Genomic DNA, 14,297 nt, shown 5'->3' on the forward strand with positions numbered 1-14,297 from the left:
TTGAGACCAAACATGCTTTATTCACCCCGATCAAAAAACCCAAAGGCACGGGGTGCCCAGGTTGTGCAGAAGACAAGGTTCAGTGGACTCACCTGCTTCCAGGTGGCTGCAGGGGCACCCCAAGATCACTGCCTCTTTGCTCCTGACAGCGTTTCCCAGCATCTCTGCACCTGGGACGCTTGGTGGCCCTTCTCCTGGCTGGGGGGTGCTCTGCCAGCCATGGGCAGGGCTGGTGGCACCACGGGTGGCGTAGGTGGCACTCCCAGTGCAGTTCTGCCACAGTTCCTTACACAGGGCAGCACAGGCGCTCTGGACCGAGGGCTGGCAGAGGCCTCTCCGAAGCTGCCACCCGTCTGTTCTGATTTCGGCACCGCGTTGATCCAATTCCCTGCTTCCGACCCTAAAGCCGGGACCTGGGGTAGTTTGGGTCAACCGGGAGTTAAGCCGCTCGGGTGACTCTCGCATCCTCCAACTTGCTGTGAAGATCTAGGGTGAAGGCAGGCAAGTGAGCGGGCACACGTAGCTGCGGGCGTGTGCCGTGCCCACTCCCAGGAGGGCTCTTCTCGGGCAGCAGGACCGGCCCCCGGACGGCTGCGTGTCGCTCCGACTCTACGCCTTATAGACCGGGCAGCTGCCGCCCACATCCCATCCCATCCTCTGGAAAAGGCAGACCAGGCTGCTCTCCAACACCAGGCCGCCCAGGATGGCCAGCAGGGCCAGCTTCCGGCTGATGTTCAGCGTCACTGCCGGAGACAAGAACCACGTTCCGCTGAGACCTTTCTTTCCTGGGCCTCCAATGAAGCCGGTTCAGCTCCCTGCCTCCCGGGGCCGAGCCGCCTCCCCCGGGGCCGGCCGGCCCCGGCCCACCCCACCCCGATCCACCCCCGACCCGTCGCCACGGCCCCCTACTGCTTCCCAGGCTCGAGCGCTGCCTTCAGCCAGCGAGCTCTGAGCCCTTGCCTGCTTGCCTTGCCCTGTCCTCCCTGGCCCAAATTACCGCGGGACTCCCACAGGGAGGGCCAGATGACTGTCCCGCCCTCTTTCAGACCCTCCATTGCCGTTCTCAGCTTGGGCCAGGCCCCGGGACCCACGCTTAGGTTCCGGGTCAGCTTCGTGCCTCCACACATCCCTGCTTCGGAAACCCGTCCCAACGGCAGAGGGACTGCCTGGCTGTCCAGTGGCCCAAACCCAGCAACGGTTCCTGGACCCCCCCGAGGCCTCATCCACCCCACCCCGAGACCCAGACACCACACGAGCCCAGGGCCCCAGCCTAGACGATCGGCCACCGCGCTGACCGCGGCCTTCAGGCTCGGGCCAGCAACCGCGTTAACATGTCTCAACCCCCGAAAAGTGGCGATCACTATTCCCTTTTGGACTGTGACCTTCGGACACTTGATATGCTCCCCGCCCCCTACCCCACAGCGCTTATGTACGTGTCTTGGAATTAGATATAAATTACTTATTTATTCATATTAATGTCTGTCTCACTCTCAAGACTGTAAGCTCTTTTTGGGCAGGAGAATGTGTCTGGTAGTTACACTGCACTGTACTTTCCCAAGCGCTTAGTACATTGCTCTGCACATAGTAAGTGCTCAATAAATACGATCAATTGATTGACGTGGTGCCCATTAAGCTCAAGTCACGTAAAACATCTCAAAGCCCCAGTTGTAGGATGGTTCTTTGGGATTTGAACCACTGCTGCCTGGAGCGGGAGGGGTAACCGGCCCACCAAAATCATAAACTTCTTTCCCCGATTGGGTTTTCAACAAGACGACGACTCCCAGATGACAGGCAGCAGGGAGTGGGCCTGGCCAGCCTCGCGGCCGAGGCTCAGGAGCCTTCCCCGGAGTGACAGAAGCGATCTGCAGGTCACTCGGGCCCGGCCCCGGAAGCTGCCCCGGACGTGCCCAAGGCCGCACGCTTTCCCTCACGCCCCCAAAGGGCCTGCTGCCACCGGACGCTCAGCACTTCTGCCAATCCTAGGCTGGGGCTCAGGGAGAGGGCAGAGTCCAGCTCGGGGAGGCTCAGCGGACCTCTGCCGGGACAACGCCGGACACCAGGTCTACTTCTCACCTGTGTTTTCTTTCCCAGCGCTTAGTACAGCGTGCATGAAGCAGCATGGCCTAATAGAGAGAGGCCGGGCCCGAGAGCCAGGAGACCTGGAACCTAATCCTGACTCCACCACATGTCTGCTGTGTGACCTTGGGCGAGTCACTTTACTTCTCTGGGCCTCAGTTCCCTCATCTGCAAAATGGGAATTCAATACCTCTTCTCCCTCCTACTTGGGACTGTGAGCCCCATGTGGGGACTTGATTATCTTGAAGCTACCCCAGCGCTTAGTTCTGTGCTTGGCCCATAGTAAGCATTTAAGCAGAGTCCGATTAGACTGTAAACCCGTCCATGGGCAGGGATTGTCTCTGTTACCAAATTGTACATTCCAAGCGCTTAGTACAGTGCTCTGCACATAGTAAGTGCTCAATAAATACTATTGAATGAATGAATTAATTTAAATACCCCAATTATTAGTATCATTACAGTGCTCTGCACACAATAGGTGCTCTAAAAATGCTACTCGTTGATACCGTTTGCTGCTCTGAGCAGTCCCTTAGGAGCTACGCCGTGACTGGTCCACAGAGCTGACGGTGCAGGGCCAAATCTTAACCCACCACTCAGTCCCCAACACTGCACGCTCGTTACGGGCAGGGAACGTGTTTGCTAATTCTGTTGTATTATACTCTCCCGAGTGCTTAGTGTAGTGCTCTGCACATAGTGAATGCTCAGTAGATACCACTGATGGACTGATTGATTCCCCAGGGGAGCCCCGAGAGACCCGGCCCCTAACGTTCCCGTCTCACCGCGAAGGGGAGAGACCGTACCTCTGACGGCCTGCGAGTGGGATGTCAGGACGAATACTTTGATGAGCCGCAGGCACAGAGGAGTGTAGTCGTGCTCCCAGATGACGGCCGGAATCAGCAGCAGCTTCCCGTAGCTGGACAAGAGCAGGGCCTTCAGGAGCAGGACGAAGCTGGAGGCCGTGCCCAGGGCCGGGGGTCGGGCCAGCCCCAGCACCGTAAAGATGCCCGCGAAAAACGCGGTTTGCTCTGACAAGGAAACAAAAAACCCGAGTGTGAAGGCCATCGGAGTCACAGCCCGGAAGAACATCAGAGAAGAGACAAATCTGTGACGGCCCCGAGTCAGTTGACTCTAGGGGACCGACACATCAGGGTTAAATGTCTCTGTAGCTGCCCTCACTGCTCAGATGAGAAGCAGCGTGTCCTGGTGGATAGACATGGGCCTGGGAGTCGGAAGGACCCGGGTTGTAATTCCAGCTCTGCCACTCATCTGCTGTGTGACTTCGGGGATGTCACTTTGCTTCTCTGGGCCTCGGGTTTCCTCGGCTGTAAAATGGGGATTAAGAGCGTGAACCCCAAGTGGGACAGGGACTGTGTCCAATCCTGGCACACATAAGAAGCGCTTAAGAAATAACATGAAAAAAAAACCCCCAATTGTTAATCCAGGGCACCCACTGGTGATACTTCAGTCTGAAGCTGCCCCATCTGGCAGTCCAAGGCGAGGCTGGACCCTCATTCACCCTGCTGCAGCCCAGCCTGACCCTCCAAGCCTCCCTGGACTAGCTCACCCCTCCAGGGGCTAGAACCTCGCCACCCCCGTCCCCACAGATGCCACCGAATGTCCTTACCTAGAGACGCTATGGCAAACATCCTATAGAAATCCCACTCCTTGGCGTATCTGATTAAGTCATCGGGGTCAGGGCTCTGGCTCGAGTCCTGCAGTTGCAGCCACCGGAGGTAGGCTTCGCAGAGCAAACAGAATATGCACAGCTTCCCGTGGATCTGGCAGAAGGGAGGGCAAACGTTTCGGGCAGGGAAACGGCTCAGATTTTCTAGGGGTAAACAGGCCCGGGATGGCAAACCGTTTATGGATCCCAGTTCACCCTGCTCCCAAACAATTGTTTCTCAACAATCTGCATGGGGACCCATGTGAGGCAGCTGGTTAAAGACAGGAAAACACACGGATAATTGAATGGAAAGTCCAAAGGGTTTAAAGTTGCCACGAAATTAGCGGATCCTGGGAGATTAAGGGCCACGAGCCGATCTTTTCTTCGCTGCCGAGTATGGTATCTCTTCTCTGCTGGGAACTGAGCCTGCGGGTAGGGACACACGGCTGATGCACAAGGGATCCAGATCTGGCTGTACCTCCCTCATTCTCACGAGTCCTTTGTGGCGAACAACTCCGCTAGTCCACGTAGAACATAGCACGGCAAGTGTAAAATTGGGCAGAACTAAGTGTCAGGGACTGGGGAGTGAAGGGAAAGGCCGGGCCATAGAGAGAAGAAGCTGCTGGGACCCACTGGGATAGGGAGGTCTTTTCAACTGGGGGGTCTTTTCTGCTCCGCTCAATCCCGGGCAGCAGCCTCATCTTGCATAGAAGCATGGGTGACAAGAGTGGGGACTTTCATTCAATAAATGGTATTTATTGAGCGCTGTGTGCGCAGCACTGTAATAAGCGCTTGGGAAGTACACTTCAGCAATAAAGAGTGACAATCCCTGCCCACACCGGGTTTACCATCTAGAAGGGGAAGACCTTGAGAGGAAGCCTGAAGGTCCCCCCTGCACCTTTAATCAATAGCATTGATTGAGCACTGACTGGGTGTAGAGCACCGTACTAAACCTTCCTGAGAGTATAACAGAAGTCAAGAGGCACAGTGCTCAGTGCTTAGAACAGTGCTTAGCACATAGGAAGCGCTTAACAAATACTATTATTATTATGATCCCTGGCCTTAGGAACTTCAATTCCGCCAGTGGGGAGAGACTGCTCTCGGGGCTTAAGCACTTAGGAACTTATTTATAATCTGTCTTGGGCACTATTATATACACTCTTATTTAACTGTACATTCAATTAGTTTATCTTGATCGCTGTATTTGTAAGTATTTTTAAGTCGGTGGCCCCTGGGAGCAGGGAACCTGTCTCCTGCTTCTGTTGGACTTGCCGAGCACTTAGGACGGTGCCCCGAGCCCAGCGCACACTCAGTAAATGCTATCACATCTCTATTTAAGCCTCCATGAGAAGAGAGACCTCCATCATTATCCTTCCTCCCCTATTCCTAGCGCAGGAAAGCCTGCTTTGCGGGAGCCCTCGGCTCAATGGTGGAGAAATTCCTTCCCAGGCCCCTCAATCCTAGTTTCTGCCTCCCCCCGCCCAACTGTCTGCTCCTGGTTCCTCCACGGAGGGACTCAAGATGCTTGTGTCACCCGCCCACCCCTCCGACCACAACTACAGTCTCCACTACAGGGGTTGGGGGACTTCGCAGTGGGAAACAGTCATCCTTACATCCATTATACAATTCTTATCACTGCACTTGCTATGCACTTACTATGCGCGAAGCACTGTACTAAGGGCTGGGAAAGATACGAGACAAAGGCTGGACACGATCCCTGTCGCACAAGGGGTTTGCAGTCTAAGCGGGAAGGAGTAGGCTTCTACCCCCATTTTAGAGATGAGGAAACTGAGGCACAGAAAAATTATGTGACTTGCCCAAGGTCACACAGCAGAGAAGTAACTGGTGGAGCCGGGGAGAGGGGCCCAACTTAAAGGTAGAAAAACATGCATAACTCACATTTATTTGTGTATTGAAAAGAATGTGCCTGTAGGCCTGAGCTTTGCATAATATGGCATTGATCAAGATGATGACGGGATCGTACTCGATGTACTTGTCCACGGGTTTCTGGCACGATTTCTGAAACGATCGGAGACAGGGTTATTGTAGGACAGGCAAGCCTCCCTGCTCGGAAGCGCCGACCGGCCCCCTCCCCTCCCCACACCTCCAGCCTCGTCAGCATTTCCTTTACCATGATTTTCGGCATATTGAAAATAGCTAACATTTAGTTTCAAAAGTTTGTCTTTAGATGGAAATTATCTTAATTTTCTCCTCCCGCTCCTGCTGTGGGTACAACCCGTACCTGCCGTTTCCTCCATTAGATGCTAAGCTATTTGCGGGCAGGGCTTTCTTCCCCTCCCTCACCGCAGATTTCAGCTGCGAGTCCTAAGGGGCTGGGCTCCTGGTTCCAATCAGTCAATCAATGATATTTACTGAGCTCTTACTGGGTGCAGAGCACCGTGTGTACATCATCGCTATAATCCATCCTTTCCTCTCCATCCTAACCGCTACCAAATTAATCCAAGCCTTTATCCTCTCCCGCCTTGATTACTGTATCAGCCTCTTTGCTGACCTCCCAGCCTCCTCTCTCTCCCTGCTCTAGGCCATACTTCACTCCGCTGCCCGGATCAAAAAACGGTCACTCCATGTTTCCCCACTCTTCGAGAAGCTCCGGTGGTTGCCCATCCACCTCCGCATCCAACAGAAACTCCTTACCGTCGGCTTCAAAGCACTCAGCCACCTCGCCCCCTCCTACCTCACCTCGTTACTCTACTACAACCCAGCTCACACACACTGGGCTCCTCCAATGCCAATCTACTCATTGTACCGCCATCTTGCCGCCAAATTCGCACCCACATCCTACCTGGCCTGGGTCGCTCTCCCTCTTCAGCCCCGACAGACGACTCTCCCCACCTTAAGAGCCTTATTGAAGGCCCTCCTCCTCCAAGAGGCCTTCCCCAAGCCCTCATCTACTCTTTCCCCACTCCCTTCCGCGTTGCCCTGCCTTGCTCCCTTTATTCACTTCCCCTACCCACAGCACTTACGTCCATATCTGTAATTTTTAATATTAACGTCTGCCCCCCGCCCCTGAATGTAAGCTCGTTGCGGGCAGGAAATGTATCTGTTATCCTGTTGTTTGTATTCTCCCAAGCGCTTAGTGCAGGGCCCTGTCTACAGTATAAGCATTCAATAAATATGATTGATTGGACTACAAGCAGTGTGGCTTAGTGGAAAGAGCGTGGGCTGGGGAGTCAGAGGTCGTGGGTTCTAATCCCGCCTCTGCCACTTGTCAGCTGTGTGACTTTGGTCAAGACGCCTAAGTTCTCTGTGCCTCGGTTCCCTCATCTGTCAAAGGGGGATGAAGACCGTGAGCCCCATGTGGGACAACCTGATGACCTTCTACCTACCCAAGCGCTTAGAACGGTGCCTGGCACATAGTAAGCGCTTAACCAATACCAACATTATTATTATAGTAAGTGTTCAACAAAAATCATCATCATTATTATTATTACCCTGCCCACCACGAGCTGACAGTCCAGAGGGTTGCAGCCGCAGGGCTGTAGACTGTGGGCAGGGGACATGTCTACAACTCTGTTGCACTGTGGTCTCCCAAACGCTCAGTACAGTGCTCTGCAGACAGGAAGGGTTCGATTAATACCAGTGATCACCAGCTGTGTGACTGTGGGCAAGTCACTTCACTTCTCGGTGTCTCAGTGACCTCATCTGTAAAATGGGGATGAAGATTGAGAGCCTCACATGGGACAACCTGATGACCCTGTATCTCCCCCAGCGCTTAGAACAGTGCTCTGCACATAGCAGGTGCTTAATAAATACTTTTTCTTCTCTGTGCCTCAGTCACCTCATCTGTAAAATGGGGATGAAGACTGTGAACTTCACACGGGACAACCCAATCACCCCTGTAATAACAATAATAATAATAATGGTGGCATTTGTTAAGCACTTACTATGTGCAAAACACTGTTCTAAGCGCTGGGGGGATACAAGGTGATCAGGTGGTCCCACATGGGGCTCAGTTTTAATCCCCATTTTACAGATGAGGTCACTGAGGCCCAGTGAAGTGACTTGCCTACAGTCACACTGCGGACAAGGGGCAGAGTCGGGGTAATAATAATAATAATGTTGGTATTTGTTAAGCACTTACTACGTGCAGAGCGCTGTTCTAAGTGCTGCAGGAGAGACAGGGTCATCAGGTTGTCCCACATGAGGCTCACAGTTAATCCCCATTTTCCAGATGAGGTCACTGAGGCCCAGAGAATAATAATAATAATAATATTGGTATTTGTTAAGCGCTTACTATGTGCAGAGCACTGTTCTAAACGCTGGGGGAGAGAGGGGGTCATCAGGTTGTCCCACATGAGGCTCACAGTTAATCCCCATTTTCCAGATGCGGTCACTGAGGCCCAAAGAATAATAATAATAATGTTGGTATTTGTTAAGCGCTTACTATGTGCAGAGCACTGTTCTAAGCGCTGGGGGAGAGACAGGGTCATCAGGTGGTCCCCCATGAGGCTCACAGTCTTCATCCCCATTTTCCAGATGAGGTCACTGAGGCCTAGAGAAGTGAAGTGTCTCGCCCACAGTCACCCAGCTGACAAGGGGCGGAGTCGGGATTCGAACCCATGACCTCTGACTCCCAAGCCCGGGCTCTCCACTGAGCCCCGCTGCTTTGAAGGCGGGGGGGCCCCGGGGGGGGGGGGGCAACCTGGTGACCCCCCCAGCGCTTAGCACGTAGTAGGCGCTTAACCAATCCCACCATTATTAGGATTGAGAGATGTTCTTCCCCTTGACTCTATTTATTGCCATTGTTCTCGTCCGTCCGTCTCCCCCGATCAGACCGTAAGCCCGTCAAAGGGCAGGGACCGTCTCTATCCGTTGCCGACTTGTTCATTCCAAGCGCTTAGTCCAGTGGTCTGCACATAGTAAGCGCTCAATAAACACTACTGAATGAATGAATGAATGAATGAAGCCCAGGGCTTCGGAGGGCCGCCCTTTCTCCCTCCCTCCCTCCCTCCGCCCGAGGCTCACGCAGATGGTGATCTTCAGGACCCCGTGGCTGTAGTCGCGGTAGAGCTCGGAGGCCTCTCCGTTGCACTCGATACAGCGGTACCTTCGCCGAGCGTCGGCCGCCCCCGGGAGCCCCGGCCCCGCCATCCCGCTCCCGCCGTCGTCGCCGCCTCAGGCGGCGCCTTCCTGCTTTGGGCGGGAAGAAAGGCGGGGAGAGGGCGCCGCGGGGCCTTCTGGGACGTGTAGTCTCGACCGCCCCGCCAGGCCTTGTGGGAGGTGTAGTCTCGGCGGCCCCGCCCGGCCTTCTGGGAAATGTAGTCTCGGCGGCCGAGCGGCGTCGGGGCGGTCCGGCCCGTACGAACTACAACTCCCAGAAGGCAACGCGTCCGGCGCCGGCCGCCGCTGCTCCCCCCCCCCCCCCGCCCTCCCGCGGCCGCTTCCTGCCACCTGCCCGCCCGGCGGCCGGCGAGGGGGTGGGGGCGCGGCGGCGCATGCGCCGCCAGGGGAGATGGCACCTGCCGGCGCCGCGGCCGCCTCCGCCCGGCGGGCCTCCGGCCTGCGGCCCCGGTGGCCGCCGCCGCCGCTGCTGCTGCTGTTGCTGCTGCCGGTGGAGGTCCTGTCGGCGGAGCTGCCCCCGGACGGGCCCTCGCCCCTGTCGCTGCTGCAGCAGGAGCTGCGGGGGCGGCAGGCCGGGGGGTGCGGCCGGGCCTCGGACGACTGCGGCGGTGAGCGGGGCCCGGGGGGCTGCACCCCCTTCGGCTCGGGGACCAGGGCGCCGGGACCCCTCCGCTCCCTCCGGGATCGCCACGATGCCCTCTGTCTGCTAAGCGATCCCCGCCGCGCCGGACGGAAGGCTGATCGTGCCGCTATGCGTGAAGCCCTTACTAGGTGCCGAGCACTGATCTAAGCGCCGGGGGAGATGCCGGGGAGGCACTTTTCATCCCCCTTTTACAGATGAGGTCACTGAGGCCCAGAGAAGCGAAAGGACCGGCCCGCTGGATACGATAATAATGATGTTGGTATTTGCGAAGCGCTTACTGGGTGCCGAGCACTGATCTAAGCGCCGGGGGAGATGCAGGGGAGGCACTTTTCATCCCCCTTTTACAGATGAGGTCACTGAGGCCAGAGAAGCGAAAGGACCGGCCCGCTGGATACGATAATAATGATGTTGGTATTTGCGAAGCGCTTACTGGGTGCCGAGCACTGATCTATGCGCTGGGGGAGATGCCGGGGAGGCACTTTTCATCCCCCTTTTACAGATGAGGTCACTGAGGCCCAGAGAAGCGAAAGGACCGGCCCGCAGGATAGAATAATAATGATATTGGTATTTGTGAAGCGCTTACTGGGTGCTGAGCACTGATCTAAGCGCTGGGGGAGATGCCGGGGAGGCACTTTTCATCCCCCTTTTACAGATGAGGTCACTGAGGCCAGAGAAACGAAAGGACCGGCCCGCTGGATAGAATAATAATGATGTTGGTATTTGTGAAGCGCTTACTGGGTGCCGAGCACTGATCAAAGCACTGGGGGAGATACAGAGGAATCGGGTTTTCCCATGTAGGGCTCACAGGCGTCATCCCCCATTTACAGATGAGACCCAGAGAAGTGAAGTGACTTGCCCGCTGGATAGAATAATAATGATGTTGGTATTTGTTAAGCGCTTACTACGTGCCGAGAACTGTTCTAAGCACTGGGGGAGATACGGGGGAATCGGGTTGTCCCCCGTGGGGCTCACATTTTTTTAAGACCCATTTTTACAGATGAGGTAACTGAGGCAAAGAGAAGTTAAGTGACTTGTCCAAGGTCACGCAGCAGAAAGTTGGCGGAGACGGGATTAGAACCCATGACCTCTGACTCCCAAGCCCGGGCTCTTTCCACTAAGCCTCTCTGCTTCACTGTTCTAAGCGCTGGGGTAGATACAAGGGAATCGTGTTGTCCCACATAGGGCTCACAGTCGTCATCCCCCTTTTACAGATGAGGGAACTGAGGCCCAGAGAAGTTAAGTGACCTGCCTCAAGTCACACAGCCGACAAGTGGCAGAAGGGGGATTAGAACCCACGACCTCTGACTTCCAAGTCCGGACTCTTTCCACTAAGCCACGCTGCTTCTCTAGCTTGTTAAGCGCTTGCTTTAGGCCGGGCACTGTAGTAAGCACTGGGATGCAAGCTAATCAGGATGGACACAGTCCCTGTCCCACGTGGGGCTCACAGTCTAAATCCCCTCTTTACAGATGAGGTCCGTGAGGCTTAAAGAAGTGAAGTGACTTTTCCAAGGTCACCCAGCAGATAACTTGGGTGACTAAAATAGCCAACAAATGACTGGTTTCCGGTGGGGGCAGAGGCCTGGGGAGAGAACAGAGGAATAAAAGGCCCCAGAGATGTAGCCCAGCCAGGTGCCCCCTTGAACTAGGCAGGAACCCCTTCTCAGCTGCATAGCTCTCCCCCAGACCTGCCCCATGTCTCCATCCTACACAGAAAGTCACCCCCGGAAGGAAGGTTTGTTTTTTTTGCGGGGTAGAGGAGTGGTATTTGTTAAGAGCTTACCATGTGCCGGGCACTGTACTAAGCCCTGGGCCAGGGCTAATCAGGTTGGACACTGCCCGCGTCCAGCGTGGGGCTCGGCCCACAGTCTTAATCCCAGTTTTGCAAGCGAAGGTAATCGAGGCACAGAGAAGTTCAGTGACTTGCCCAGGATCACCCCGCAGGCCAAAGGCGGAGTCGGAACTAGAACCCAGATGGTTCTGACTCCCAGGCCCGTGCTCGGTCCCCTGGGGTCAGACTCCAGGGTTATCCTGCGTAAAAGCTGCCAAGCCCTCCCAGGCCCGGAGCCAGCCTTCCCCTCCCCAGCACGGGAACCAAGATTATACTGGAGGAGAAGCAGCGAAGCCTAGAGGAAGGATCCTGGGCCTGGGAGGGAGAGGACCTGGGTTCTAATTCCGACTCAGTCATATTTATGGCGCACTTACTGTGCTCAAAGCCCTGTAATAAGCGCTTGGGAGGATACAATATAACAACAAAGAGACACATTCCCTGCCCCCAACGAACTCACAGCCACTTGTCTGCATTGTAACCTTGGGCAAGTCACATAACTTCTCTACGCCTCGGTTCCTTTGTCTGTAAAATAGGCATTCAATGCCTGTTCTCCCTCCTACTTCACCTATGAGCCTCATGTGAGACCTGATTATCTTGTACCTACCCCAGCATTGTATCTATCCCAGCACTTAGTGTAGTGCTTGGCACATAGTAAGCGCTTAACAAATGCCATTAGTCTTATTATTAATAAGAAAAGATCGTGGGCCTGGGGGTCAAAAGACCTAGATTCTAATCTCAGCTCTGCCACTAGCTCGCTGTGTGACCTTGGGGCAAGTCACTTCTCTGTGCCTCAGTTTCCTCATCTGTAAAATGGGGATGAAATGCTTTCCCTTAGACTGTGAGCCCCCGTTTCTCCCGCTGGGGCTTGCTTAGGGCTCTTTTCCTGCTTTCCTTTAGGCTGGCCTTGAGTTTCCTACTCCTTGACCCAGGCTTAGTCCTCAAGGAGACGTGAGGCGCTCGGATCCTCCGATGTCGCCCCAAGCCCTGACCCTGCGGCTTCCCAGGCCGAGCAGCGGGCGGAGGTGGGCAGCTTTACTCCGTGTTATCTGAAGAACCACTACGAGACATTTAGCTTCAGCAAACCCAGGAGGGATGCAGTGTGCTGGCAGATAATCTTTATAAATTCTTGAAAGGAAAATCTTTAAAGGAAGTGCTGTGGTTTTTTTCCCTATATTACCGTTCTGTTGTAAGAACAAGAGTTCACACCCATCTCAAAATTTAACTGTGAATAATTTCACAATTTAATCGACAGCTTGAATCGTAGCCCCGCATTTTGCCCAGACATGTAGATGGCCACCGGAATTCATCTGGCTCAACGGCTTTAACTCGGCTGATCAGTTAAGCAGCGTTTAATAACCACATTTCCCGGGCATTTTAAAGAAAGAAAAGGGGTACATCAAAGCAAATAGTTAGAGCTCATATTTGGTTAGTAATAAAGTAAGACACTTCTTTTGAACTCCATAGCCCAAATATCTCTCTCGTTCAGGAAAGCTTTGCTTTCTCTTCCTAATTTGGTTGTCATCAGCCCCTGCAGATGGATGGGGGGAAGGGAGGGGTGTGCGCCTGTGTGTGTGTGTTTCCTCCTACCTCTTTTCTCTGGCTGATTTTCTGCGCTCCTCATTCCTCCTCCTGTTTCCACTGACTCTCCTTTTCAGGCTTTCCTGGGGGTGCTAGATCTTCAATCTCTCCGTTTTTAGTCCTTCACGTACACCCGTGCGTTCGTGAATAGCCCGCGTGTGGAGCCGTACGAAACAGATGTCCTGGGAGTCGAGTTTTTTTTCCCAGCTCTTTCCCTGGGCCAGGATCGGGGAGGAAGAGGTCAACCTTTGCCAGGGGTCGTGCCAGCCTCACCACCTCCCTGGTCTGAGCCAACCTCAGAGTCAGAAAGAAACCCGTGTTCACCTAAAGATTCTGCCCTGTTTGGTAGCTCCAGAGCCTGGGAGCTAGCTATGCCGTTGGCTGGCTAATTCCTACGGGACGGCTCCTTGTCGGCTTGCCCCTTTGACCCACTCGACCGTGTACCTTCGCCGTTCTGAATGTGCACATGCTTGGCCACGCTCCTAATCGTAATCATCATAGTGGTATTTGTTAAGCGCTCACTATATGCCAAGGGCTGTTCTAAACTCTGCGTAGATACAAGATCATGTCCCACATGGGGCTCACATGGTGAGAACAGATTTTACAGATGAGGGAACCGAAGCCCAGAGTTGTGAAATGACTTGCCCGAGGTCTCACGGCAAGTAAATGGTGGAGCCGGTGGACTCCCAGGCCTGGGCTCTTTCCACGAGGCCATGCTGCTGCTCCTGTGGGGAGCACTAGGATCCTGACCCAGTTCCTTAGGGGAGTAGCCCATACCCAGAGGGCTGAACTGATGGTCCCCTCGGGTCAGTGGAGGTCCTGCCTCCAGGTCTTGGACCCCAGGATCCACTGGGTTTTATTTACTTTTTTTTTTTATCAGTAATTGTAAAGGGCTTACCAAGTGCCAAACACTTGACTAATGGCCGAGATAGATAAAAGATAACCAGGTTGGACTCGATCCCTGCCCCACATAGGACTCGCAGTCTTGATCCCCATTATAAAGATGAGGGAACTGAGGCACAGAGAAGTGAAGTGACTGGCCCAGGGTCACACCGCAGACAAGTGGCGGAGCCGGGATTAGAGCCCAGGTCCTCTGACTCTCAGTCCCGGGCTTCTTTCCTCCAGGTCACACTGCTTCCGGCTTGGGCTCCGGGATCCAGGAGCCGACTGCCTGGCACGTTCTCCGATGGTTGGGTGTGTCCCAGCGCTCTTCAGAAGGAAAAGCTAGTTAGCCCCATGGCTTTGCTGCAGCGGGGTGAGCAGAGAGCAGTTTGTTTACGGGGCTCTGGCATTGTGAAATCAGGAGCTCCGCTGAGTTTAAACTTGGGGTTTCTGATGCCAGAGGGGCTGTTTCTTTTCCGCTTTTAAACAAAGAAAAGCTCTTTTTCCCAACAAAGTGATGTCAGTTTCCTGTTCCGACTTCAAGA

At 54.5% G+C, this 14,297-nt stretch overlaps 2 protein-coding genes across 4 annotated transcripts in view; one reads left to right on the forward strand and one right to left on the reverse strand.

Annotated features, from left to right (window-relative positions):
* Positions 1–8,890, reverse strand: ARV1 (ARV1 homolog, fatty acid homeostasis modulator). 2 transcript variants are annotated; one of them, XM_029047705.2, is made up of 5 exons: positions 8,726–8,890; positions 5,639–5,758; positions 3,701–3,854; positions 2,877–3,101; positions 1–486 (listed from the first exon to the last, which is right to left on the reverse strand). In XM_029047705.2, exons 1-5 carry the CDS (start codon positions 8,849–8,851, stop codon positions 440–442), a joined length of 672 nt encoding a protein of 223 aa, XP_028903538.1. In that variant the 5' UTR covers positions 8,852–8,890; the 3' UTR covers positions 1–439. The 2 variants fall into 2 exon arrangements, with proteins under 2 accessions (XP_028903538.1, XP_028903537.1); XM_029047704.2 differs by having other exon boundaries at positions 1–743; positions 8,726–8,889.
* A 293-nt stretch (positions 8,891–9,183) lies between these two features.
* Positions 9,184–14,297, forward strand: part of TTC13 (tetratricopeptide repeat domain 13) — a 28,526-nt gene continuing 23,412 nt past the window's right edge. For both annotated transcript variants that reach the window (XM_029047628.2, XM_039914799.1), the window contains exon 1: positions 9,184–9,429. In XM_029047628.2, the coding sequence (XP_028903461.1) occupies positions 9,213–9,429 (217 nt within the window). In that variant the 5' untranslated portion in view covers positions 9,184–9,212. The remainder of the gene's footprint in view (positions 9,430–14,297) is intronic.

This window comes from Ornithorhynchus anatinus, chromosome 19 (assembly GCF_004115215.2).
Source record: "Ornithorhynchus anatinus isolate Pmale09 chromosome 19, mOrnAna1.pri.v4, whole genome shotgun sequence".
NCBI lineage: Eukaryota > Metazoa > Chordata > Mammalia > Monotremata > Ornithorhynchidae > Ornithorhynchus > Ornithorhynchus anatinus.

What these genes read in the sequence shown, in the direction of transcription:
- ARV1 (XM_029047704.2), bottom strand. Translation starts at nt 8,851, where the DNA reads ATGGCGGGGCCGGGGCTCCCGGGGGCGGCCGACGCTCGGCGAAGGTAC. An exon ending in TTTTCAATACACAAATAAAT is followed by an intron (nt 3,855 to 5,638) that starts GTGAGTTATGCA and finishes CCCTTCTGCCAG; the next exon opens with ATCCACGGGAAGCTGTGCAT. An exon ending in GTTTGCCATAGCGTCTCTAG is followed by an intron (nt 3,102 to 3,700) that starts GTAAGGACATTC and finishes TTTCCTTGTCAG; the next exon opens with AGCAAACCGCGTTTTTCGCG.